Source organism: Tenrec ecaudatus, chromosome 4 (genome assembly GCF_050624435.1).
Source record: "Tenrec ecaudatus isolate mTenEca1 chromosome 4, mTenEca1.hap1, whole genome shotgun sequence".
Taxonomy (NCBI): domain Eukaryota; kingdom Metazoa; phylum Chordata; class Mammalia; order Afrosoricida; family Tenrecidae; genus Tenrec; species Tenrec ecaudatus.
The window spans coordinates 142,284,612-142,311,996 of record NC_134533.1 but is presented as its reverse complement, the minus strand read 5'-3'; the positions used below and the strand labels follow the sequence as shown (position 1 = coordinate 142,311,996).

Sequence of the window (27,385 nt, the reverse complement as noted above, 5' to 3'; positions counted from 1 at the left end):
CCCCACATCGGGCAGGGTCGCCCACTTAGAGAACACTGCTCTCGAGGGGAATCATAAAGAGACTGTGACTTGTGCCAGAGGATTGTCTGCAGAATCTGTTTCCACTTTGAAAAGGATCAGTGTTAATAAAATATCATTTGATAAAGCAGATGTAGACATGATTCTTGCAACTTCTTTAATCCTTTCAGAATATGGCATTTCAGGCTGAACAGAAAATAAAAGCTGATATTTTGCGGAGCTTGAGTACTGAACAGCTATTCCGGTTATTATCAGATTCAGATTTGAATGTACTGATGAAGACATTGGGACTTCTTAGGAATCTCCTCTCTACTCGCCCTGTAAGTAAAGGCACCCAGGTATCCCGATTTTACCCTGGGTGTGCTTTGTAAGGATCCCTGGGTGACAGGGAGTTATACACCTGATTATTAGCTGAAAGGTTGATAGTTTGAACCCACTCTGAGGCAGCTGTAAAGGCAGGTCTGGTGATCTGTTTCCTAAAGATCATAGCCTTCAAAATGGTTTGGAGAAGTTCTCTGAACACACGGGTCGCCCTGAGTCCGAACTGCAATAGGCTTTGCCAAGCCTTATAGTTGCACTCTGTTCCTATGAGCCTGTGAGTGTGTGTCGCTCGGATACTCCCCTCCCAGAGAAGCCAGGTACTTTCCAGACCAGTCACCTTCGGGGGAGCTGTTTCACCACACTGCTACCTGACCTGCGCTGCAGTACAGCCTGCCCTCTTAGCTCCCGCAGTACTGGCGGTGTGCCTGCCTTGCTTTGTTATTTTACCTTGTTTCTGGTTGGCTGGCATGGTGGAGTCAGTCATTTATTTCTGGCGCCTCTCACTCCTTCCTCTTTACAAAATCTTATCAGAACCATCCTACAGCCTGCCCCCCACAGATACAGGCACGCACACACGCACGTGCCAGGACTGACCGGAGGCTATCAGTGGAGAGCTGGGGCACAGGCCCAAGTAGGAAGGTGGTTGCCTAATGCTCCTGAGAGCCGTGCCGGGCCTCACTGTGTGCATCCTTCTGACTAAGCCTGGGCCGCCAGGTGGTGTGAGCAAATGCGCTCCATCTCGGCCAGCCTCTGGGCTTACCCTACTCGTGTGTTCAGTGCTACTGTTTTCTTTAAGATCTTAGGGCTTGCGGACCTCTGAAATCCTCTATTCTGTAAGGCCAAATCTATGTTCTCTTCAGCGTCAAATTGTTGAGCGTCTATACGTAATTGGAGACAAGAGGCAGCTCAGAGTAGAATACTAAGACCTGCCCTTGGGCATCTACCTCTGTTGACTGTGGTGCTCCACGTAAAGCAGTTTTGTGTCCTGTTGTGTAACTTTTAGAAGTCTTCTTTCCTGTGGTCTTTTTCTTTGTGTCCCAGATTATAATTGAGGATTTCCTGTTGTTTTGCAGCATATAGATAAAATAATGAGTACTCATGGAAAGCAAATTATGCAAGCCGTCACCCTTATTCTGGAAGGGGAGCATAACATAGAGGTCAAAGAGCAGGTATGTGTTCCTTTTTGTTGGAGAATGCCTTCTGAATGTGAATGCAAAGCAAGCTTTTAGTTAGGAGTCCCTCCCCCAACCCCCGGAAAGGCAGCGTGCAAGAGATCAGAAAAGGATAGGGAACCAACCCCATATGTCTTCCCACTCCTCCTGGAACACAGCAGTCATGGGCAGAGTCCAAGCGATGGGCTTCCTGAGCCGCACGTGCGTGCCTCCCTGTCTCCACAGGGCAGCCCCCTGTTCCACAAGCAGTATTTCTGGCCCTCGCTACCACACGCTCTGTGCTCCACTTCCTCAACTCCCTGCCCAGCTCCTACCTTGAAGACAGCTTTGCTGGTTGGTTTCTTTATTCTTGTATATCTTTTTTGGTTCCCCACCCCGTACACCTCCTAGGCTGACTTTCCATTTGAATTTTAGATCAGTAGAACAAGTTTAAGATAGACATAGCGTACAGAAGTATGCATTGATCATGTTGCAGCTTGAGAATTATCTTTGCTTATATTTTCTGGGATATATCATGGGACTTTGATAGAGTATATCGATGTACTTTGCATAAAAATATGCATCTTCAGTCTTAAAATTTCAAATTAGGATCAAGGATGCTGGTAATGTTCGCATTCCTGCTTTAGATATTGACTACGTGGGTGGGTTCACTTTGAAAATTCATTGAGCTCTTCTTCCCTTAGGCCTTGTGTGTTTTTGTATGTCTAACAGAAACTTGCCCAAAGTCATCAAGTAGAGCCCTTCACTCTCTTTTCCTAAATTAGAATAATTCAGTGGGCTTACAAGGAGTCGTCCAATAGGGAAGAGTGACAAGCTGGGATTGAATTTGAGAGCAAAGAGATGATCGATTGGACAAAGTAATTTCTAGATGAATATTTGAAGTGATTTTCTTAAATTAATGGTAAGCAGCTCTGTTTTAAAAAGAAAGAATTTAAATGAAATGAGCTAAGACTTGGAGTTAGAAAACAAAAAGGTAAGAATATGCTCAGCATTCTTGAAACTGAATGTTGAAGGAAAAACTCAGGCTTCAAGTTTCAATATTGAAGAAGTCTATGGAAAAAAATTTGAATGACCTAAGAAGCATCAGAAGATGGAGAAATACAGCCATTGTACCAAAGAATAACTGGTCTCTTCTTTATGTGTTTGAACTATCGTGTGATGTGTGGCTTATGTCCCAATAAAATGCTTTTTAAAAAAAAAAAGGGGGGGGGCCACATTCATCCAATTCCTTTTACCAAACTTATTCAATGTAAATTCTGAGTAAATGGACATGAAAAAAGTATCTGAAGACAAAGTGCCGTTAGGGTGAGAGACAGACTCCCTGACAGCCTGCAAGGTGCCAATGCAGTGACCTTGCTTGTCAACACCTACAAGACTTGCGGCTCTGGTTCAGCTCAAAGGTTAGTTTGCAGAGTGAATTACAGCTCAACACAAAATCCTCACAACTGGACCAACAGCATGGTAATTGGAGAAAATATTGAAGTTTTCCAGGCTTTCACTTTACTGGGATTCTTACTCAACACTCTTGGAAGCAGCAGGCAAGAAAGAGCAATGTATTGAGCAAATCTGCTGCAAATGATGTCTTTGAAACAATAAAAAGCAAAACTGTCCCTGAATGCTATGGGTGCCTGATCCAGGCACTTTTACTTTTAATAGCCTCCTGCCTGGAAAAACTAGAGAATGGATCAGGAAAACTGAAGGCTTGATGCTTTTGCACTAAGAGGTGAGCGAGGCCTAGTGATATACCATGGACTACCAGAAGAAAGAACAGTCTCTCTTGGGAGACCTGGAGCCAGAATGTTCCTGAAAAGTGAAGGTGATGAGGCCATGTCATGGACTTTGGACAGGTGGTCAGAAGGGACCACCCTGAAAAAGGATCTCTTTCTTGGTCGAGGAAATAATCAGCACAAAAGAGGAAGGCCCTCAACGAGATGGACCGGCACAGTGGCTGCAATAAAGGTGAGCATGGCGCAGAACTGTGCAGTGTTTCGTGCTGGCGTCCACAGGACCGTCATGAGTCAGGAGCTGCTGCATGGCAACTGAGAACAACAACAAAGGAGTGCTGGTGGCCTGTGGGTCAGGCATTAGGCCACTCGTGGGAAAGTGGACACTTCTCGGGAAGAGACGAGGCTGCCTGCTCCCATAAAGACTGACGTTGTTGGGAGCCCGTACGGTTGCAGCAAATTGGAGTGATCGCGGTCTCAGTGGATTTTAGTAATAGAAGCAGAAGCTTTTGCACATTGGGTGTGACTGTCATGTTGGATTTGACTCATGTCCCTTTATTAGGTAAAAGAAGGTTCCTTCTATTATTTCATTACCATGAAAGGATGCTGGGCTTTGGGGTTGTTTTTGGTCTGCTAATGTGGTGAATGACGGCCCGTGAGCAGCACAAACATTTGGAGCTCAGCTAAGCGAATGGTCGGTGATTCGAATGCACCCAGCAACTCCATGGAAGAAAGGGCTGGTCATCTGCTCTTGAAAGAAGAAGCCCTACAGCACAGCTCTGCCCCCAGGCAGAGGGCTTCCCTGGGATCAGAGCCACCGTCGCAGCCAGGAATTTGTATGGTGCGTTACATTGACTGGTTTCCATCGGTTACCCCAAATGTGTACTTGTACACTTCGTTGTGGTGTGTCAGTCTTTACATAGTTTAATTGTATTCGATTTTTTATTCTCTCTGAAACTCATAGCCATCAAGTCAATTCCGACTCATAGTGACTCTATAGAACAGAGTAGACCTGCCTCTGTGGGTTTCTACCACTATTGATCTTAATGGGAGTAGAAAATCTTGTCTTTCTCTTGATCTGTAGTACCTGGTTGTCTCAAACTACGGACCTTGCATTTAGCCACGCAATATGTAAACCGCTGTACCAGGACTCCTATGGTTTTGTTAGACTGACTAAAAGTTGATCGTATTCACTAATATGTTCCTTCAGGACATTGGTCTATAGTTTTCTGGTAATCTCTTGTCTGGTTTTAGGATCTTGATGTACAAAGTAAAGTGGATAAAAAACACTCAGGAGCAGCTGCTCTTTTAGTTAGAGTTTAAAAACAAGGAGAAAGGAGTGAGTGAATATACGAAGTTCCAGCCAAGTACTTGATGTTTGGTGCCTTTGAGCTGGTTTTTACTACCAGCAACCAGGAATCAAACTTTGGTCTCCCACATGGATAGCCAGAATTCTACCTCTGAACCCAACGTGCCCTTGAGTTAGAGAGAAATACTGTCAAGTCCGTTCCAATCCTAGCAATCCTGTGAACAACCAAACAACCTGACCCTGTACTGCCCTCATCATCGCTGTAACCCAGTGTGGAAGCTACTGGGCCAGTCCATTGTTGAGGGTATTTTTTGTTGTTTGTTGGTTAGTTTGTTTTAGTATTCTGACCTGCTGAATGATACCCGTCGTCTAAGATTAATCCTTTCTATTAGCATACCCAAAATCCATTAGATAAAATCTCACCATACTTGATTCTAAGGAACATTCTGGCTAGATTTCTTCTAAGACATACTTAATCATTCTTCTGGTAGTCTGTGATATATTCAATATTCTTTGCCAACACCATAATTCAAGGGCATCAATTCTTCCCCAGTCTTCTTTAATCGTTGTCCAGATTTCATATGTGTAGGAGGTGATTGATTTTTCCTCACAGTGAGTTGTAATCCATATCGACATCTGTATGTAGTCTTCGATCTTCAGCAGTAGAGTGCTTGTTTCATCTCGTATCGCAGGTTGTTGATGAGTCTTCCTTCATTCCTGAAGCCTCTTCCTCATAGGTGCAGCTTCCTGGACCATCTGGTCTACATACAGATTGAATAAGCATTGTGAGAAGCTGCAGTCCAGTGTGCACCTTTCTGGATTTTAAACCATGCAGCATCCCTTGTTCTGCCCAGGTGACTGCCTCTTGGTCTATGTGCAGGTTCCACAAGAGCACAGTTAAATTAAAGTTCCATTTTTTTTAGTGTTATCAAAATTTGTTTTGATTCACACAGTCGAATGCCTTTGCATAGTCAATAAAACACAGGTAAACATCTTTCTGGTATTCTCTGCTTCCAGGTAAGATCTCTCTGACATCAGCAATAATGTCTTATTCCATATACTCTTCTGGATCTTCTTATATCTCTGGAAGTTTCCTATTCCGCATAATTTGACTTCTGTATGGGGTACCAGCCCCCACAATCAAATGGGTCCCAGGGGCGGTTGTGTGATTGAGGGGTAAAATTAAAGAGACATCAGACAAGATAAGGCATGCACGTGCTCACCTCCGGGAAGCCACGTCCACGCGGCGAGAGAGAATATATTTCCAACCAAGGCTTACATACACTCAGGAGATGTGCAAGCACCCCTAATTATAGGTAGCCACATACTTAACAAAGTGGGCTGTTCCCTAACCCCAAATGTCCCAGAGTTCATAAGAGGAGTAACCTAACACCAGTGCCAGGACAGGTAAGGGGGAGTGACTGTCTTCAGAGCCTAGAGAGCAATCACACAGGTCTGCTCCTCTAGTTAGAGCTGCCGGCTAGAGAGCAATCAGCCATGTGCTTGTAAGAGGTGACTCTTAGGGAGCACTGTGATGGGAATGTGATTGGGACTCACCTCCAACTCACAAGGGCAAAGACCTCCCTCCACCCCAGAAACCCAGTCTGCCAGAGAGTAAGAGATACCCACACCTGTGAAATTGGTGATCTCATTTAGTAATTTCCACGCTCTGAGCACAAATAAGGGTCTCTGTCAGGGAGTTAGCCTGGTAGCTGTCTCCCAGAGTTCGTGGCATAACTCTAATGAGCACTCCCGACCTTGCATCGCCTGTGAAAAGATCTCAGTGGATTTTCTACCTGTTTCTAGAACCACGTGTTTCATTCATGCCTGTCGTATAGCTGGGACGTCTTCCTTCAGTGCCAGCAGTTCTTGATCACATGCTACCTCCTGAAATGGTCACATGGTGACCAGCTACTTCCTTTGGGCAGTAGGTACAGTGACTATCTTCCTTCTTTGCTGGAGATATCCTGCATCACTTAATATTTTGCCTGTAGAATCCTTTAATTTTACAACTGGAGACTTGAATTTTCCTTTACTTCTTTCCATTTGAGAAATGGCAAACGTGGTCTTCTTCCCTTTTGCTTTTTTAACTCAAGGCCTTTGCACTTTTCATGGAAGTAGACTGTATGTAAACAGAGTGTAAATCATATTTGGATCTGGCTACATCACAGAGCTCTAGTCTTGGTCTTTAACTACCGTTTGCAACCTTTCAATTCATGTTTGCTTCCTTCCTTTTACTTTAGCTAATCCATGTTCAAGAGAATGCTATAGAGTTGCTTTTGACATCCAAATTTGGTCTTCCTTTTTTTAAGGATCTTTTGCTTGCTTCCTGTGTGGTGTACTTGATGTCATCCCACAACTCAGGTGATCCTTAGCATTAGTGTTCAGTAAGTCAAATCTGACAGGGTACCCCCACACCCCCTAAAAAAGAAAAAGAAAAACTCCACTGGACAAAGCTTTCATAGTACACATTTTTCCCACTAGGTGAGCTTCCAGCAACTCGCTCTGAGTTAGTGAACTCAGTGGCATTGCCTGGGAAGGTTTTTTTTCTGGTCACAGTAAACTTTTTCATAAAAGCAGTTTCACTCGAACCTCATCTTTTGTGATGGCCGATTTAAGAGAACAGCGTGTGGCTGTGAAATTTGTTTCCTGCTCAGTAAAAACGCCACAGAAACTGTTGTGATGTTGAACACAGCTTACAAGGACAGCGCGCTGGGGAAAACACGTGTACGGGCGGCTTTCTCATTTCAAAATGCTGATTGATGACAAACCTCATTCTCGACGTACGCCAACTTCCCGGACAGATGAAAAGGTCAACTCATAGTGCATTTGGAGTTCCTTCCACCAGGTCAGCTGTTCATCGGGTTTTCTACTTAGAGGTTCTGAAAAGATTGCATTAACAGTGTCCAACAAAAAAGGCCTGATTTTTAAAAAGATAAAGAAAAAGAAAAAGGCCTGATTTGTGGCAGGGGATTGGTTCTGCCACCACAACAATGCACCTGCTCACACAGCCATCTCAGTGCGCCAGGTTTTGGCAAAAGACAGCATGCTTTTCTTGCTCCATGCACCTGACTCACCTGACCTCACTCCGTGGGACATGTTTTATTTCCTCAAATGCAGAGGGACATGAAAGGACAGCGATTTGATGATGTAGAAGAGGTGAAGAAAAAAACAGTGCAATCAGCCATCCAAACAGATGTGTTTGCAAAGTGTTTCCAAGAATGAAATCACAGATTTGACAAAAGTATTAATTGTAATAGAGAAAACTTTGAAGGTGATGATAAGGTTGTTTTGTAAAAAAAATTAAATATATAACTTTGGAAAAAGAGTTCCCGTTTGGGGTGTCCCCTTGTATTCTTTCCCCCCCCCCCCCATATTCTTGATTATGGTAGGATATACTCAAAGTCATGGATTTGTCTTATTTTTCTGCAATTCCAACTTGAATTTACGGGAGAGCAATTGATGGTCTCTTTCACATTGAGCCTCATGCCTTATACTGACTTTTAATATTGAGCTGCTCTGCAGTGTCTTTCCAGAGATTGGTAGGCACTTTGATTCCTGTGTATTCCATCTGGTGAAGTCCATGACTGCAAATCAAAACTAAACATTACCATCATGTTGTTTCATAGCAACTCTTTGGGGTTTCCAAGACTGGAAATCCCATCACTGGGAGCCTGCTACACCACTAGAGCTCTGTGTTTGCCATGTACGTTGATGACAGAAGATGTTGCATTGCTCTTGCAAATTTTTATCATATGAATGCTGGTATCATTTCTATCTCCAAAGCTATGCTTTCCAACTACTGATCCTTCTTCTAAGGGATGTTGGTGGGTGTAATGGATTCATTATTGTGCTACTGACTACAAGGTCATTCAAGCCCACCAGCCCTGCTCCCTTCAAGACTGCCTGCCTGCCTCAGAAATCTGCGGAGCAGTACTACTCTACCCCACCAGGTCCCCGGGAGGCAGATTGCACTTGACGGCAGTGGGTTTTGAGGCACTAGTAATGAACACTTCATCTTGACGACATATTTCATTAATTTCAGCCTGGGTATGTTGGTAAAAATCCTCATTTTGAGCCTTAGTGATTGGTATGTAAATTTGAATAATAGTCTTATTAATTGATCTTCCTTATAGGCATATAGATATCCTGTCTCTGAGAGCCTTGCACTTCAGATGAGTATCCCACCACTTTTCATCTCTGGCATACCCGCTATTGTGCCAAGACGCCCCCACTGGGGAGGGGTGCCTTTGTTTACTCTTCTTCTGGTTAGAGGGTCGGCTCCTTCTCTGTGCTTGTGGGCAGGAAGGGACACCTTGTTCCAGTGAAGTCTCAGCCAGTGCCCTCAAGCGTTGATTTTCCAGCTTGTCCTATGGCTCGGGGCTCAGCCCCTGTCAATCAGAATGGTTCCAGGCATTTTAGGCCAAATGTCCTTTGTTTGCTTCACTACTAATTAAGCTTTTTCTAAGAACTGTTTATCCACAGTGGGTCAAATATTATACAGTACCTGGTAAGCGTTTGATTACTGAGCCTTCTCTGAATTTGTTTCATTTGCATTTAATTCAATTACCATAAAATTAGATGGTTTACATTATTTAAAAGAGTGATGCAGTCTTCACCACAGTTAATTTTAGGCTATTTTCTTCATTCTTGTACCCATTATTCTTAGCTCCCCATTACCCTCTCGGACTCCTGGTGTGTGGTAATGATGTGTTGGGCTACTGAGGAAGGAAGCAGTTTGAAGCCACCGGTTAGTTGCTCCATAGAAGAAAGGTGGGCTTTCTAATCCAGTAAAGAGTGACCACCTGGGAAGCTCACAGGGACAGTTCTGCATTGTCCTGTAGGGTCACTATGAGTCAGCATGAACTGATAGCAGTTTGTTTTTTTTAATTGTTGTTTGTTTATTTAGATAACAAGATAGATAAGCTATATCAGGTAAATCTCTTATTTATCTGTGCCTCCTACCACTTAAACTTAATTGACCTAAGGACTTAGAGAGAGCTCTTCCCAATTTGGCCTCATGTCTTTGTTAGAATATTTATTTTGGGGTTTTGTGAGCTTTAAAATGGAGCCACCCTTCTCTTGGCCATTACTATGCAGGCTGGGGCACACAGGTTTGTTCTAACACATAGGCCTGCTTGCTAAGCTGGGCCATTCTGGAATGTTTGCTGAAATTTGTCCCCCTCCACCCATCCCCCATAATCTGCTTTAGTGGTTAGTCACCCATCCCCCATAATCTGCTTTTGTGTTAGCCATTTCTTCCTCCTCCCCCCAGTGATACCTAGCTTGTGCCTTTTAGATTTTCCTCCATGAATAGATCACTTCTGTTATTTCCTCTTTAGCCAACTCAGGACCAAGCCTTCCTGGTGAGGAGAAAGGGGAAATTGAGACCAGAGAGAGAAAGTCTATATGGATTCTTCCACAGGCTGCCTCCATCCCCACCTCCAGTCAGTCTGGTACCCTCACTGACCCTCACTGGCTGCTCTTCATAACAGAGCTGGCAGAGCTTCGGTGGAGAGCAGCGCGTCACTCCGCTGGTGCTGGCTGTTGTCGCCGGACTGGCTGGCCCTGGGAAGGTGGGATGCTTTTCAAGCGTGCTCTCCTGAGACTTTGTAAAATCGCCTGAAGGAAGAGAAGCACTGGAAGGAACATGATATTTCCACAGGGAATTTTCATTCTGTCTGCATTCCTTTATCTAGTGTTGCCATATGTAAATCACAAAAATGTTGATACCACGAGCTGGGAAACGAGAGGATTGACTCTGTGTTCACTGACCCGATTCTGTCAGTCCTGGTGGGACTAGCACGTGGGTCTGATGGCCTCTTCAGAACATAGACAACCCTTTCCAAAGCCAGCTGTCGGTGTTAATTCCACTTGCCATGCTCAGAAGGTGCCCCTTCCAAGTCTCTCTTCCATGAGAGACTCACTGAAAATGCAGATCGGTGATACTCATTTTCTTAGGCTTGATCACGGTCTTGCATGAATACAAGAAAATGTCAGTATTCGTAGGTGGTACATTGAGACGTGCTTAAAGGTAAAGTCTCATGGGATGTGTCAGGGAAAACAAACACACACCCCGACATACATATGCACGCTCACACACACACACACACACACACACACACTCTTTCCAGCAAACAGCACGGCGAGGATGGATGTTGAATCTAGGTGGTAGATAAATGTGTTCCTTGTGCTGGCCTTTTACTTCTTTTGAACATTTAGTAATTTTCAAATTTTTCAATAATAAAAGGTCACAGAATAGGCCATGTCTGTTTGTTCCCCTGGCTGCGAAATTTGAGACGCACCAATAGCCCTGTGCTCTTCCGTCAGATCACTGTGAAGTGTGGCGTCTTGCCCTTTCTGGAGCATATCAAGTCCACCTCGTCCTGGTGACAGTGCCTGCTGCCATGATAAACGGCACCTTTCCATGTGTCCTCGATTCCAGCAGCAGCCTGCTCTGCTTCACGGCTCATCTCCTTTCTGCGGTGCATGAATCCAGGAGAACTCAGACCACCTTCCCTTCCAGATGTCTGAGAGAGCAGTTAGAGCTGAAGGAAAGCCTTTGAATCTTGAGCCCTTCCCCACCCCTCAAACATTCTTTGGGTGATCCTCCTGGAACCACGTCTCTCACTCCCTGGACCTTTCTGCCTGAACAAGTCCCCTTGTTATTCCGCAGTCCGCCATTCTCGTCCCGGTCATGTCATGGTGCAAGGACGCTGTGGGTCTGGCCCTTTCCGCGTCGGCACGGCATGTCTTACACCTGCCGAACCCTAACACCACACGTTGCAGGTGCTCGTACATGTGGGTTGGACTGCCGAGGCTGGCAGTGGCTTGTCTTTTCCCACAGTCTCTCACCTTTCCTTGCTTCCTGTTGGCCAAGCTCTGAGACTAGAACGGTTCTGTGGGACAGCCTTCTCAGAAGAAACTCCAGTCACGGGTTCTCCTCAAGATGCACAGTCCTACCAGCCAACCGAGGCTCCCTCCAAAGTCCACTGTAGTCCATGCTGGACCAGACCCCTTGGACATTTCATTTGCTCCTCTAACGGGATGGGGAAACTCAGAGGCCCTAATTGTGCACGGCCAGTAACGCTAGTGGCAGGGCGCCGGCCTTCATCCGTGCGTCGTGAGCCTGGGAGCGAGTAGCCGCTGGAAGCCTGGGTGGGGGAGACTTGTGACACCTATGAAGACGTCTCCCGCGAGACCACCTCTTTGAGGCAGCCCTCTGGGTTAGTAATAGGAAGCGAGTGCTAATCGTGCTTTTCCTCTCAGGGATGTGCTGATATGACCTACAAGACCGCTGCCTTTGGCCAGGTGATGCTGGGGTTAGGGTTCTCCTCTGTCTAAAGTAGACTTTCCTGTGGCGTGGTTGGTGCTGTTGCCACGACATTGGTAGGGGAGAGCGGAGGGCCCTCGGGTCGGAAATTACCACCCCACACGCCCTCAGGTGGGAAATTACCTGAGCTATTGAGGGCCTGGCCACATCAAGAGTGGGGACTGCAGAGCTTTCCTGACCGCTGGCCCTTTGTTCTTTTCCAGACACTGTGCATCCTGGCCAACATAGCGGACGGGACAACGGCAAAAGAACTTATTATGACCAATGATGACATACTGCAGAAAATCAAGTATTACATGGTAGGCCCTAGCCCCCTTCACGGCTGTCCACTGGCTGTACAGCTAGAAGGCAGGAACGAGTGTGTCGGGGGCACAAAGCAAATCATGCAGAGATTAAAAAAAATTGAAAGGAAAGAACTTTCTTTGCTCCTGAAAGTAGAGGAAAGAAGTGTTTTAAAACCTGCTCTGTGAAGCTTATGCCATTGGGCTGTTAGCCCCTGCCGCCTCACTCCTGCTCTGACTCCCTCCTGCTCATTCGTGAGAATGTGTATGCGTGTCTGCTTCTCGGTCCCTGCCCTCCACCCCCAGGCCTCGCTTCCTTTCCTAAGATTCAGTCCCTGTGGTGAGCCTCCAGTCCCCTCTGGCACCTTAGACCCTTGACCTGGTCGCTTCCACACACCACAGCCACCTTTTACTGTGGCTGTTCCGGAGCCGGTTTTCAGTTTGTCAGTGTCCTCGTAATGGTGACTCTACGGCCTTGTGCCCACTGACACCGACTGCAGTTTCTTTGCCTACCACTGGAGAGGGGCCACTCAAGGAGACTAGCTGCTTTGATGTTAGATTCACACGCACACACCCCAGACGAGTGCTCAGCACTGCCTGTGAAGGTCTAGTAAGCTGCTCCGTTCTGCACAAAGCAGGGCTCTTCGCTCCTCCCTCGGGAAGCCTCACCTCTTCCCGCCCTTATCACTCTGAGTGATGCATGGCACCTGGCATGTGTATGCTTTGTAAAGCAAACAGGTTCCCATGCATGAGGCCCTGCACGACTGACCTTCCTCTCGATAGCTTCAGTTTATTTCATCCCTCCCTCCTTTATCTACCAATTACACTAGCCTCTCGCACTGCCTGGAACATGTCCCCTGACTCCTGTGTGGCTCGTGTTTCACCCTCCGGGGTTTGGTGACGGGCACTTCCTAACTGGGCGCTTCCATGGCCACTTTGTGCAGCTTATTTGTTTCTGTATACGGCTCCCAGCCTCAGAGCCTTCTCCTTCACCGTAGCCAGGGACATTTGTGTGTGTGTCTGCTGGGTGACTCCTGTGCCAGTGTAAGCTCCAGGCAGGCAAGGACATGTCAGTTTTGTGCACAGCTGTTTAGCTTGTGGTACATGCTCAGTAAATATTTGTTGAATGGAAGCCTTACCGTTTAAGCGGGAGATTCTCCTTACCTTTCCAGTATGAGATCTACATAGTATCTAATCCATAAAAGGTTTCCCTTAACCTCTCATACCCACTGAGAAGTTCTCATACCCATTCTCATACCCGCTAATTTCCCTGCTGTGTTTAAAGCCAAACTTGCAAGTCCTTTTGCGTGCCTGTGTTCTGCCTCACCTCTAAATCCGCTCTTTGACCACCTTTGTCTGACTTTACTCCCATCACTCAACTTGGACCTGTTCTGGTTAAGATCACCAGTGGCTCCCGTGATGCCAGATCTGCAGGACTGGTTTCCTCTCCTCATTTGAGGAGCCCTGGCAGTGCAGTGGGTACACACTCAGCTACTAACTGAAGGGTCAGCAGTTTGGCCCCACAGCAGATGTGCAGTCTGCTTCTTTCTCATCTTCTCGCAGACGTTAACACAACTGATCATCTCCTCCTCCTCCTCCTCCTCCTCCTCCTCCTCCTCCTCCTCCTCCTCCTCCTCCTCCTCCTCCTCCTCCTCCAAGCATCCTTCTCCCGTGCTTCCACAACGCCCTCTCCTCTGTCCTCCTGATACTGGTGGTTCACACTGGAAATCTCCTAGGAAGATTTAGGACGTACTATGCCCTGTCCCTCAGCCTTCTAATTTAATTGGTCTGGGCATTGCGGCGGGGGTGGGGGGCGGGGGGGTTCTTTCAAGCGCCCCAGGTGGGTTTGAACTCACTTGCCTAAGCCTACATTTCTCTCCCCCGGGTTTATTGTGCACTCTCACTGTGCTGGCTCTGTCATTCTGATCTGAGAGTCAACCTTGAGTTCCCCAGCGCTCTCACTTCTGGCATTCACTGTACCAGCAAGCCCTCCTTCCACCATCCATCTTGAATATCTTTACTTCTCTGGCCCTCCACCAGCCTCACCCTAGGGCAAGCCACAGCCTCTCAGGCCCAATCTGTAGTGGCCCCCTAGTCACCGCCACTATGCTCCTACTCCAATCCTTCAGCCCAAGTGATCTTCTAAAGTGGAGTCAGCTCTTGCCCTCCCCTCCTCAGCTCCCTCGGGGGCTGTCTGTTAACTCCAAATACAGCCCACAGCTCTTCCCTCCAGTGGCCTCCAGGGCCCACGGTTTGGCCCTGCTCTCTGAACAGGGGTGGCTCCACTCTGTGTTCTCATACTACTACTTCTTACCTTGGGCCTTTTCAGGAGTGTCCCTCTCTTTCCAGAACCCTCAGCCTTTTGCTCTTGGGACAGCCGGCACCTTCCTCGGCTCTAATGTTGTTTTCTTTGGTGACATCTGTTTTATGCCAAGCACTTTACTTAGTGTTTCACTGTCCACTTTGCCCTATCACAGCAGTGTATTTGCCCAATACAGATTGAGTGAATGGAAGAATAAATGATGAAGGGACATGTTGTGTGCTAGAAGTCATTCCCACCCCCATAGATTCCTGTGTGACTGAGTAAAACTACCCCCTAGGATTTCTTAGGGTATAATTTTTGTGGGAGCAGATTCCACATCTTTCCCCACCCGAAAGACTGGTAGATTTGAACCGCCCACCTTATGGTTAGAGGCCAAGCACATGACAATTGTTCCACTAGAGTCTCCTTCACTAAAACATAGATGCTTGATTGCTGGACGGCATCCAAGTTCATTTATTCAACAATACTCATTGAGGGCCTGGGGCCAGGGGTCGGTGATCAATTTTATTTGGTCAATTTGTCCAAACTGAGCATCTCTTAGAAGTCTTAGAACAGGTAAAAGAGCAAAGAACCACTAAGCATGGACTCCTAGTGGAAGAAACTTCATCCATTTCTATGCCTCTGCTTAGTCGGGAAGCTAGGTCTCTGTCTTAGCTTATAAGAAACCCTAAGAACACATCATGTCACTGGCACCCCCCCCCCCCAGATGTGCAAAAAAATGATCACTTAAATTACTGGAAAGCTTTTTAAAAATTGTTTCACTTGACCAATAGAAATATTATCTATAAAGATTATTTTATCTTGGCTTCTTGATCATTTAGGGAAAGCACTCTTAAAAATGATCCAGTTTACCCAGAAATCATTGTACTCTCTGTATAGAATAGAAATAAACAAGAATTGTCTCACAAGCATGGGAGGCTGCTCAGCCACAGCAGAAACATTTGCTACATCACCTAGGGACACCGTCAATCAAGTTCTATGGAACCAAGAGTAATTTAGTTATTCCAAAAACTGAACTATGAGGGGGTTCTCCCCACTCCCTTACCCACCCCCACCCCCCCAAAAAGAAGAAAGCTCCACTGGGTGGAGTTTTTATAGTACACATTTTCTCACTAGGCAAGCATCCAGCAACTCATTCTGAGTTACAATACCCAATGACATCACCTGGGAAGGTTCTCTCTGGTCACAGAGAATTTTTTTTTATTAAAGCAGTTTCACTCCAACCTCCTTTTTTGCGATGGCCAATTTAAGAGAACAACATGTGGCTGTGAAATTTCGTCTCCTGCTTGGGAAAAAATGCTGCAGAAACTGTCGTGATGTTGAACACAGCTTACAAGGACAGTGCTATGGGAAAAACTCGTGGTTTTCTCGTTTCCAAAACAGTGAAATGTTGATTGATGGTAAACCTCATTTTGGACGTCTGTCAACTTCCCAAACAGACGGAAATGTCGGCAAAATTCGTGCACTTGTGCTCGAAGACAGTGACTGGACCATTGGAGAGATGGGAAGCGATATGGACTATCTAGGAGCTGGGTTCAGCGAATTTTAACAGAAGATTTGGGGATGAGAAGGGCCGCTGCAAAGTTTGTGCCTCGGGTTCTGACTGACCAGGACAAAGAGTGTCGAGTAGAAGCATGCAGTGCTTTGAAAGAACAGCTCCAAAGCAACCCAGACTTTCCCCAGGGTCATTCATTACTGGTGATGAGACATGGAGAGATCATGGTGCTGTTCTTACAACCCCAAAGCACACATCAGTCAAGCCAGTGGAAGGTGCCTGAAAAAGCTCATCGAGTGAAACAAAAGAGCAAGACCATGCTCATTTGGTTTTTGGGGGTTTGGGGAGTTTTGTTTTTTATGTGGGGGGAATGGTGCATTTGGAGTTCATTCCACCAGGTCAGGCTGTTAATCAAGCTTTCTATTTAGAGATTCTGAAAAGATTATGTAACAGTGTGCAGCAAAAAAAGGCCTGATTTGTGGCAGATGGGGGGACAGGCACCTCCTCACACAGCCACCTCAGTGTGCAAGTTTTTGGCAAGAACCAACATGCCTTTATTTACTCACCTGACCTCATTCTGTGCAACTTCTTTTTGTCTCCTTGAATGAAGAGGAACATGAAAAACGGAGGTGCCGTCAGCCGTCCAAACAGATGAGTTTGCAAAGTGTTTCCAAGAATGGAATTGCAGATTTGACAAATGTATTAAGTGTAATAGAGAGTACTTTAAAAGGGATCGGGTTGTTTTCTTTTTAAAAAATTAAGTACATAGCTTTGGGGGGGAAATTCTGGTTTGGGGTGGGGGTACACCCTCATATATAATCATTATTTTCAAGTAGTGTCAAGGAAGGAGTGGAGTTAGGTGGAGTTCAGTTGTTACACAGCTCCTTCCTTCAGTGACTGGAGAGATATTTGCCAAATGCAAATCCTTCCATTGGGCTCCAGTGACTTGAAAGTTTCCTAATGTAGATAAATCAGCGCTCAATCAAGCAATAGCATCAATATCACACACACAAGTAAAATTTTGCCGAAGATCAGTCCAAAACTGGTTGTAGCCATACAACAACAGAGCACTGCCCAGAAATTCAAGCCGGATTCAGAAGAGGACATGTAACAAGGGATATGATTACTGTCCACTGCTATCAGATGGATCTCGACTGAGAGAGAATTCCAGACAGGTATTTACTTCTGCTTCACTGACTTTGTAAAGGTATTTGACTGTGTGGATTATAACACAATTGTGCTCATAAAGAACTTGTACATAAACTTAGAGGCAGTCAGTCAGTCATATGGAACAAGAGCAAAGTTTGAAATAAGGGAAGCTTTGTGTCGGAATTATATTCTTTCACCATGACTATTGATCTATGTGCTGAGCAAACGATCTGAGAAGTTGAACTGTATGATGTGGCGTGAGGATGGGGTCCGACTGACGTATGTGCAGGTGACACAACCTTACCACGAGGTCTTTTGGAGTACTTATTGATAAAGGTAATTCCTCAGTAGGGATTATACCTCAACAGAAAGGAAGCAAAAATCTACACAACTGGACCAATAAGTAACATCAAAAGATAGAAATTGTCAAGGATTTCTTCTTGCTGGGATCCACAATCACACTCATGGAAGTAGCAGTCAAGAAATCATTGTATTACATTGAGCAAATTTGTTGCAAAGCCTGGTTTAACGTGTTAAAGAGAAAAAAGTGTTGCAGACTAACGTATTCCTGACCTAAGCCATGGTATTTACAGTTGCCATTAGCAAAGAATATTGAAAGGGCCATGAACTGCCAGAACAAACCAATCTCTCCTGGAGGAGCTACAGCCAGAATGCTCCTTCGATGTCAGATCAGAGAGATTTCATCTCACATACTTTGGACATGTTATCAGGAGAGACCATACCAACCATACTCACTGTTAGGGATTCGAGGCTGACTCATAGCAACCCTATAGCACAGGGTAGAACTGCGCCTGTGAGTTTCTAAGACTGTCACTCTACGGGAGTAGACAGTCCTGTCTTTCTTCTGGGGAGTCTCTGGCTGGTAGTTTTAAACTGCTGACCTTGTTGACTCCCTGGAAAAGGACATCATGGCTGGTAAAGCAGAGGGTCAATGAAAAAGGTCAATGAGATGGATTAAACACAGTGGTTGCAGCAATGGGCTGAAACATAGCAAAGATTGGGAAGATGGTGCACAACTGGCAGTGTGTTGTGTTGTACTTAGGGTCATTCACTCTGAGTTGGAACCAACTTGACAAGTCAACAGCATTGAATTCACACGCCAGGGTTGAATTATCTAATCTATAGCTATGAATCCAGTGGGTTTTGAAATTTTTAGTTTTTCTTTTGGCAAGACTTACCCTCCTTGGTTTGCCAGATTCCCCACCAATACCTCTTGTCCTTTACCAATGCCCAGTCCTTTCTCTCAACTTCTCGGTACCTTAAGACACCAAGTTTGAAGCCTCCGTTCAAATTGTTTGGCTGTTGAGAGTACCTGTGCTGTGTGTGAGACAGGATTCGTGTGGGCTGTTACTGGAGCCAAGCTCTCTCTAGATACTAACGCTAGCAAGTAGAGCTGGAGCGAGAGATCCCAAGTACATTGAGATTGTTCAGAGTCGAAGGTTGGCCTCCACAGCTGGTGCTCTGAATCTGGACTTGTGGACTGCCAGCAGGTGCATTTCTGCTGATTAAACCCACCTTGTAGCATGTTTCGTACAGCACCACTTGATAACTAAGACAAGTGTTACTGGAAAATGACCTAAAAGACAATCGCCTCTATCTCCCCCTCTCTTTGCATCAAATAGGGCCATTCACACGTCAAGCTGCAGCTTGCCACAATGTTCTGTATATCAAACCTCGTAAGGAATGAAGAGGAAGGTAAGGAGTTGGTGAGATGGGTTCTGAAGGAAACTTTGGAAATAGTGTCTCACTCTGGGAAAGAAGCCGGTACCGGATTCTGGACAGGCCCCCAGCGGAGTCCCGCTGGTACAGAATCGGTGGGACCAGCCAACGGGACAGTGGACCCTAAGCCCTACCCTTGAGGAGGAGAAGGGCGAGGCTCCATCGTGAGCAAGGGAAGCACATAGGACTGCTTGCAGCCACTTTTGGAAAGAGGACATCCTGGTGGGAAGTGAGGGCAGTTAGTGATGCCGAAGGCGGCCTCTGTGGTCTGAGGTTCTCTACTCTGACTCTACTTAGAATCTCCTGGGCAGTTTCATACCAGCCAATTAAATCACCGTCTGCAGGGGTAGGCATCCTCCATACGGGTTTCTCTAAGCACCAGGCGATCCCAGGGCCAAGCCAAGGTGGTGAGCAGATGCAGGGGAGCCATGGGTCTGGGTCCTGTATCAGCTGCATGAATCACATGAAGGACATTTCAAATGTTTACCTCTGGGCCCCACCCCTGGAGATTCTTGTCCACTGGGTCCAGAAAGGCCAGTGCATGAGTGAGTCACTGCTAAGGAGGAGACACTGGAACCAGCTCACAGATGCCAGCTGCTGTGTCTGGTTACCAGCGGCTCTGCTGGCATCTGAGAAAGAGCAGCCCTCAAGGGCCTAGTGGAGTAGGCAAACAGAACAGAGGCGTGTGAAATTGCAGCCGCTACATACTATCTGAGAGGCAGGGGTGGGGGTGGGGCTGGGGTGGGGACAGAGGCTGGGCAGGAGAAGGAGGAAAGGAAGCCCGGTCGGGATTAGGAAGGACCTGGCTGGGCCAGGGACAGGGACATGTACAAGTATCGAAACTAGGGCCTGTGCCAGACTGAAGAACCTGACCATGACCTTGTAGCTTGTGGAGAAATTATTCCAGCAGTAGGACCCAGGATGGACTTAGGAAGGAGGGACAGGTAGCAGGGAGACCATTTAGCAGGCTACTCAGAGGATCCAGTATGTGGGGTGATCTATTATAGGGGAAAGGGGGATATACGGGACAGCGGGAGTGCGGAGTGAAGGACCACATTGGTGATTGTACCCCAGGAGATGAGCCCCGGGGCCATGCTCCTGGTAGATGACCAACTAGCTTTAATCTTTCAGGTTCCCAAGAACGCCAGGATAAATTACGGGACATGGGCATCGTAGATATTCTACATAAACTGAGTCAGTCACCAGATTCAAACCTTTGTGACAAGTGAGTATCAAAGTCAAAGAGCCTTGGTTGGGTGGGGAGCACTCGGTTCTTTGATGGAGGAGTTTGGATTGCCTGACAAACATTTGAAGCTCCCTCGTGTAACCTAGAACTTGGCCTACTGAAAATTCTTCCCTTTACTCTGAGTCATCGTAATGGGAGACAGGATAGGACCCAGGGACCACTCTCCTGCATTTCCTCAGCTGTTAGAATAGAAATGCGCATGTCTTTTTAGAAGGCAGAAAGTCCAACCGTGAGAACATAGTTAACGGCAGAGGGCCAGCCTGCCCTGTGCCAGCAACTTTGAGGCATCTGAACCACAGGCAGCCTCCTCCCACAGGCCCTGGTCAGCACCTGGCCACCACTTCCTGGGCCATTTTCCCTCTAAGCTGCTCCGTGCTTGCCTCTGCCATGTCCTGCATCCCTTGATAAAATCTGCACGACAGCCAGGGATGTAAGGGTCCCAGGAAAATGGTAACAGCGCACGAGATGAGCGTCTGCGGCCCTGAAGCCGTGCCGGGAGGGCTGGGGCCAGTCTTCTCCAGCGCCCGCCGACTCTTGGTCTTCCCCAGTTGCCGTCGGTGCGCTGCGGGTTCTGTCCTTCAGTTGGAATCCGTGACGATTGCTGACAGGACCTTTGTGGTTTCAGGGCAAAGACAGCACTGCAGCAGTACCTGGCGTGATGGAGGCGCCCCGGGCACCGGCGACACCCGCCCCCTGGTTAAGGAAGTACAAGAACTAGCCTCATTTGATTCCTTCTGTTTGCACACGTCACCTTGGACTGCAGGGAGCTGTTTGCAAAAGCAATTTAGTAGGCTTAGAGCTCAGACCCATCTGGAGAGCCTTTTTTTTGAGGTAGTCATTTCCTCAGAGGACTATTGTGCTTTGTTTTCAGTTTCTGGTTTGGTTTCTGAGCTACTTGGACTCTTATTAGAACAGTCGATCATCATTTTCCTTTGGACCTACAATTTTTTGCCTATGCTGCAGCCACTTTGTGAGTGAGCGTGAATGTGTCTGCACACACACGCGTGTGTGGATGGATGTGCACGTGGGCCAGCGTGGGTGTGCGTGCACGGGTGTGTGCGTGTGTGTGTGATACCTCAGAATTTTCTTTCCTTATTTTGTGTGAAAATCTTTTCTACAGATTTTCCAGGGTTTAAGCATTGCTTGCTGTATAGAAACTTTACTGAATTATATACAGTTTGAATGAAATGTTATTTTAAAAACAAAATAATTGTTAAGTGTTCCATAAAGGTTATGTTAAATTTTGGTCAGATGAATATTTGTAAGTAAAAAATATATGCATTTCTGAACTTCAACTTAATTATATTTTCTTTTTAAACAAACAAACAAGCAAAAACGCAGAAGCATAAGTTGGCTATGGTTGGCCTGAATAACAGGCACATCCATGGTGCTGTGCAAACTAGCTAGCATCTTACTGCCGTCACTGTTCACAGGTACAGAGCCTTCGTTCGGCCTCATTCAGTCAATCCTCAAACTTCCAAGGCAGATGGCCTGGTGGCATGGAGTGAGGCCACAGATTCACTGTAGGGCGTTGGTGGTGGTGTTTTTTAAACTCCCAACTGATAGTGAGAGGCCAGTCGTGGGTGTGGTGGGCTGCCTGTCACAGGATCTGGGGACCCAGAGCCCTCCCATGGCCCCACATCCTGTCGGCTGGAGGAACGGGCAGCCCTGGAACTGTAATCTCAAAGTGAAATAGGCCATCCCTTCCTGGAAGCAAATCAGCTCACCTGAGCTTCCCGAACAGCATCTATCCCTGTGAGACTACAGCGAACTGTTCTGCGGGCCCCTCCAGTGGAAGGAGCATGACTGTTCAGGGTGCTTCTGTGAAACAAAGTCACAGTTTGAGTAAGAGAGTGAACTAAGAGCGCTTCCTGCTCGCAGCCAGAAGCACTGAAGTTGAGAAAAGACAAGGGAATTGCCAGAGGACCCTTCACAGCAAGTCCTGCTGAGCCTTCTGCAGCCCGCAGCCTGGCACCAGCTTCGACTCCTGGGTCAGCTTCAAGGCCGAACTCGGAGGCTGCTCTTGACTGTAGGGAAGGTAGAACCACCTTTCTTCATCCCTTTGCTGAGAAAGGTCAAAGGCACCAAGTCCAGGAAGCAAGGCCCGTGTCCTGGAAGTGTGAGGTGAGTGTGTGCCCAGCATACCTCTTTCTCCTGGTGCCCAGTCACCCACTGCACCCTCCTTGGGAAAGCTCATGGATGTTTGCTTGCAATGGGATATTTCAAAATGGATGCAATGCAAGATGATATCCTGGTCTCCACGTGCCCTCTCAAGATTGAAACAGATTTCCAAGTTGTTCTTTGTTCAGAACATCACTGAGTTCAGAATCTATCGAAACAGGGACACCAGAGCACTGCTAGTGTGGGGATGCCAGATGAGCAAAAACCCCATTTGTGGAAGTAGCGTCTCACTCAGGCCCACTCACGGACGGCAGTTCCTGGTACTGTGGGAAAATCCTGGGTTGGCACGGTGGCATAAAACACTGTGGATTGGCTAAAAGAACCAGGAAAATAGAAACCAATAAAGAATTGCTGAGACAATCTTGAGCCCATAGTGTCAGAAAGCTGAAGTCCCCATGAAATCTCATACTTAGCTCTGTGGGGAAATCTTATCTGTGGGCCTGGGCAGGTGGGCAAATAAAAAGTGCTTTACAATAGTTAGCTCCTTTTCTGATTTCAATGAAGGAAAATGTCTTTCTTAAAGCTGTTTGCTACTTCACGCAGGCACAGTATCCAGTCAGAAAGGAAACAGAAAGGATGGGCATGGTCTTGTGTGGACACCGAGTTCTTAACTCCTCGCTCTACATAATATCTTTGTATCTCCTGTTGTGCCCTGATTGTAACCCCAAATTTACCAACTAGGAAAGAATGTCCAACTTAATTTAATAAGTTGCTTTTTTTTCCCCTTAAGCACTTTATTCAGAACAATACATGTTCTTCTGGTAGTGTTTGGATAATATGACTTTAACACATGCTAATAAAAGCCGAGGAAAATCATGGCAACTTCTAAGAAGGAGTCTGTTTTCCAAATGTCTAGAATAGTAGGATACATTAGAACCCATGGAATTTGTGGAGCCGTGGAGGGAGGGGCAGGGAACGTGGGAGCTGGGCCCTTGGTCACCCAGCTTCCAGCGGTATCTGCCCGAGCCTAGGGGACCCTAACATGTCAGCCCCACCTCCATTGTCACCATCTGCAGGTCTCGGGTCCAGAGTTGGGCATGTGACTTGGGAACCATGCAAAAGCAGCTGTAGCTCACCTGCAGGACCCACGATGCTCCACTTGCTGGCCACAGTGCCTTCCTCCCCCATCTACGTTAGGCCAGGTTGACTGGAGAAACAAAGTCAGAGCCACGCCTGTATGTATAAGGAAGAGCTTTATATCAAAGAGTCACTGTATATCAAGCAAACAGCCCAGTCCAGATCAAGTCCATAAATCCGATCGTGGTCCATAAATCTCTCTTCAGACTCACACAGCCACATGCAATGATGCAGGACAGTCACAGGCTGGCGGGTGAAAAGTCTTCTGCTCCAGTGGCGGAGGCATCACAAGCCTGGCTCAGGACCCTGCGTAGCTGAGAGTGTCTTATCAGTAGGTAGGTAAAAGCAGTAAGAGAAAGGAAGTTCCCAGGATCAGCCTCTTGGGAAGCTCACACCCACCAGGAGGCATCATCAGGCTGTGACTGATTGACAGGTACATTCTGTTTATCAAATTGACATGAAATTATGTAATTTACCGCACCCTATCTCAAATAGCCTCATGGGAAAGCCATGGATACTTGCCCCGGAGCCTGGGGGGAGGGACCTCCTGGTGCGTCTTGGAAGAAGGTACTCAGGCCTCTCTGACTGTCACAGGAAAACATGCAAATGGGCCTGAGAATGGAGAGGAGAGGGGACTCATCCAGGTCCTGATGCTGGCCCCAGAACAAGGACTCACCTTGCCCCCTGGGATAGGGGCTGGTCTGCCCCTGTGCCAGTCTTTCCCAACTGCTGAGCAGAAAGGCACTGAGGCATTGGGGCCTCAGGGAAGCGGTGGCCCAGAGCCACCAGCCTCCTCCCCTCGGAGCTCCTGACAGCCCTCTCTGTGCTCTGTCAGGCCGGGCCTTAGGAGCCAGCCTGCCTGCCACCCTGTCAATAGGCCATGCCCAGGAGCTGAGAGACCTCAACGCCAAACACCCCCACCCATCAGACCCTGGCTTGCTGGAAGGAGTCTCCTCCTGAAAGGTCAGGCCACTCTCAGGGACCCCTACAGTGCCCCTGGGCTGCCAGAAATGGAAAGGAGGGTGTCGCCACCCCTCCTAGCCCCAAAGAAGCCAGCCCCTCCACGCCCAGCTGCTCCTGGAAGCCCCCCTCTCTCCCCTGCTCACTCCACCTCTAGTTGTCAGCTGCTGCACCTGTGTCCCACATCTTGCTTGGACTCCTGCTAGGTGCTGCTAGGACTCCTCCAGGTGGTCACCGTCAGGCCCTGAACCCCGCAGAGCATGGTGTGTCCCGGGGTTGGCCAGGGAGCCACCTTTCGGGCAAGGCCTGTCAGGACCTGTAGGGCACTTTGATTCACGTGGGGTGGGGTCCCGTCTGTTTCCTGATGAGGACCAGGTGTATTTGTGCTTCCGGCATGAGTGGGAAACTCAGAGCTGCCTACCAGGGCCCCAGGCCTCCGCCTCCCCTTCACCCAGCCTGACTCGTCTTCTCGCTGGTACCAGTCCAGGGCGGCACAGAGCACTGCCTTGGGCTGTGGGCCGACAGCCTGACCATAACGCCACATGAAGAGTGGGCTCCTGCAAGCCCCCCGCCCATTTTAAAAAGCGTTCACACGCCCTAGGAGGAAACAGCTCAGCAGGAAGGAATGGCTGACCCTTGTCTCGGTGCGCAGAATGGGTAAGAACGGTGACCGTGTACGTGTTTGCAAGGTCCAGGGACGGGCTTTTGGTGGAACCTCCCGTGTCCCACAAGAGAGACCACGGAGGGACAGCTCAGCCCGGCAATGGAGTTAAAGCTGAAGGAGCCTGGTCCCACAAGGAGGGCGGCCCAGGTTTTAGAATTAGATTTGACCCCAAAGTGGAAGCCAAAGAGACGGGGGAGGGCAGAGGTCGTCAAGAAAATTAGGAGAAGGCCTGCAGCGCAGCCTTCGCTCCCTCCGGGGCAGTGCGCCTGGTGCCACTGCCAGTGGGGCACACTGCTGTCGGGCTTGTAGTTACCACGTGACTCCGTTTTATCTGTAAGGTAGATTGATTGCTTGGAAGCAGCGTCCTATGTCACGCAGCATCCCCTGCAATAATGTGTCACAACAGATAACAAGACTGAGATGCCTTTCGTTTGTTAAGTCCCATTCGCGTGTGTTCCACGCAATGTTTGATGGGGCAGGAGATGGCGTCTCATTGCTCGTGGAGGGTAGTTAAGAGTAGGCAGGTACTGCTGCCCGAAGGAGAACGCTAATTCTGGAGGCGCCCGATTGCAGCAGACCTGGCTCGGGCGCTCACGCTGTGCCTGAGCTCCGGGAGTGCCACGCAGCCATCTCAGTCCTCTGGGCCCAACAACTTGGCAGGGCCCGCCACTTCTGGGGCCTGGCCACCTGCAGAACAACGGATGGGCTGCAGGGTTTGTTCCCAAGGCCTGCCCGCCCATCATCCACAAAACCAAAGTCCATGCCGACTCACAGCGACCCTGCAGGACAAGGTAGGACTGCCCCTGTGAGTCCCAAGACTGGAGCTCTTCAGAAAGCCCTGTCTTTCTCCCAAGGAGCAGCTGGGGGTTTCAAACTGCTGACCTTGCCGTTACCAGCCCAACCTGTAACCGCTGCTCTAGCAAGTCCACAGGACCTAACTTATAAACTGATAGGGAAGTTGGGGGGTGGGCAGGACACCAAGGGGGATCCTAGTAAACACTGGGATTCAGACGTAGGGGCCTTGGTTGGTTTTTGTTGAGCGTTTAATGTGTCAAGCAGGAAGATAAGAACTTTACCTCCTCTGTCACTACCTTCATTCACAGCAGCCCTGCCAGGATGACTCTTGTTAGGGACTCATAGTGGGAGCTGGTATTATTGTCTGCTTCCTATTGAGGCCCAGAGAGGGTAACTTTCCCAGGGCTGTTCCATTGGAGTCAGCGTGCAAACCCAGGGTTGACCTGTCTCCAGAGCCCTTGACCCCTGACGCTCACCTCTTTCCGACCATGAACCGGGTCGGCTGAGTTGAAAATGCTGAAACTCCGAGCAGGCTTGACGCTGACACCAGCAATGGGCGGGGTCACCACGCCATCGGGCTGTGCATGGGCTGGGCGCTGACGGGGAACTGTCCCCTGTGCTTACTATCACCCGAGACCCCTTATGAAGAGTCTAGTCTAAAGGCCAATCTTGCTATCTCCTGAGTCCTTCCTCGGACTTGACCATGAGTTACACCTGTTTATGTGTTCAGCCACCTCCCAGCAGGATGACGCTGCCCACCACCCAGGACACATGAGGAAGTGCCCCACTGAGGGCAGGCCACTAGAGGAACACCGGCCCCGGCAATGTCTCCCTCCCTGCAGGGAGCGAGTGGGGGATTGAACAGAGGACCTTGGCATGTCGACTCTGACCCACAGCAGGGCCACACTCCCGTGATCCCAGGACGCTCGAAGTCCTCCCTACTCCTCTTGTTCCTTGGCTGACAGTGCAAATAACCGCACCTCACAGGGAGTGGCCAGGATTCCACAAACAGTCCTGCAGGCCAGCTCCTTCCCGGCCCTACAGTGCCCCGTGGCCACCAGCCTTCCCTGGCCTGAAGGGAGATCGGGAGGAGACAGACAGGCATGGGTGCAGCAAACACTGGAGCAAATGCACCATTCAGCCCAAACGTGAGCACATGTGGCCAGTTACCATCTTCCATGGGCAGGCAGCCCTCTCCCGAGAATTAGCCCTCTCCACGTCACCCCGCGCTCACACAAGGAACATGGCCCTCTAGGACTGGAGCTGATGGGACATGTTACCTGCTCCCTGGGCCCTTAGTTTCCCACTCAGACTTGGAAGCAGCGTGGACTCACACGGCTCCCCCAGAGGCTGGCTGACTGAGAGATCGGCAAGGGAGGGGAAGGTCCTGAAGGAAGATCACGCTGATTCAGAGTCCAGGGCTCGGGTCCCTGTGGACTCCACAGCCCCTGCTGCTCAGAGACCCCTCTAAGGACTTAGTGTGACTTAACAGGGCACAGCAGGGAGTGACATGGGCCGCTGACTGGCTTTGAAGGTGGATTCCATTTTCCCCATGGTTTCCAAAGGAAAATTATCTGTGCCTCTACAATAAAAAGGT

The 27,385-nt window shown here is 48.2% G+C and overlaps 1 protein-coding gene across 8 annotated transcripts in view; it reads left to right on the top strand.

Moving 5' to 3' along the window:
- Positions 1–21,400, top strand: part of ARMC8 (armadillo repeat containing 8) — a 142,277-nt gene extending 120,877 nt beyond the window's left edge. For 7 of the 8 annotated variants that reach the window (XM_075546866.1, XM_075546861.1, XM_075546864.1 and 4 more), the window contains 6 exons: positions 189–338; positions 1,413–1,508; positions 12,081–12,176; positions 18,769–18,841; positions 19,997–20,090; positions 20,737–21,400. In XM_075546866.1, coding sequence (XP_075402981.1) covers positions 189–338; positions 1,413–1,508; positions 12,081–12,176; positions 18,769–18,841; positions 19,997–20,090; positions 20,737–20,770 — 543 coding nt within the window. In that variant the 3' untranslated portion in view covers positions 20,771–21,400. The remainder of the gene's footprint in view (positions 1–188; positions 339–1,412; positions 1,509–12,080; positions 12,177–18,768; positions 18,842–19,996; positions 20,091–20,736) is intronic. The other variant, XM_075546868.1, reaches the window with a different exon arrangement.
- Positions 21,401–27,385: the final 5,985 nt, after the last annotated feature.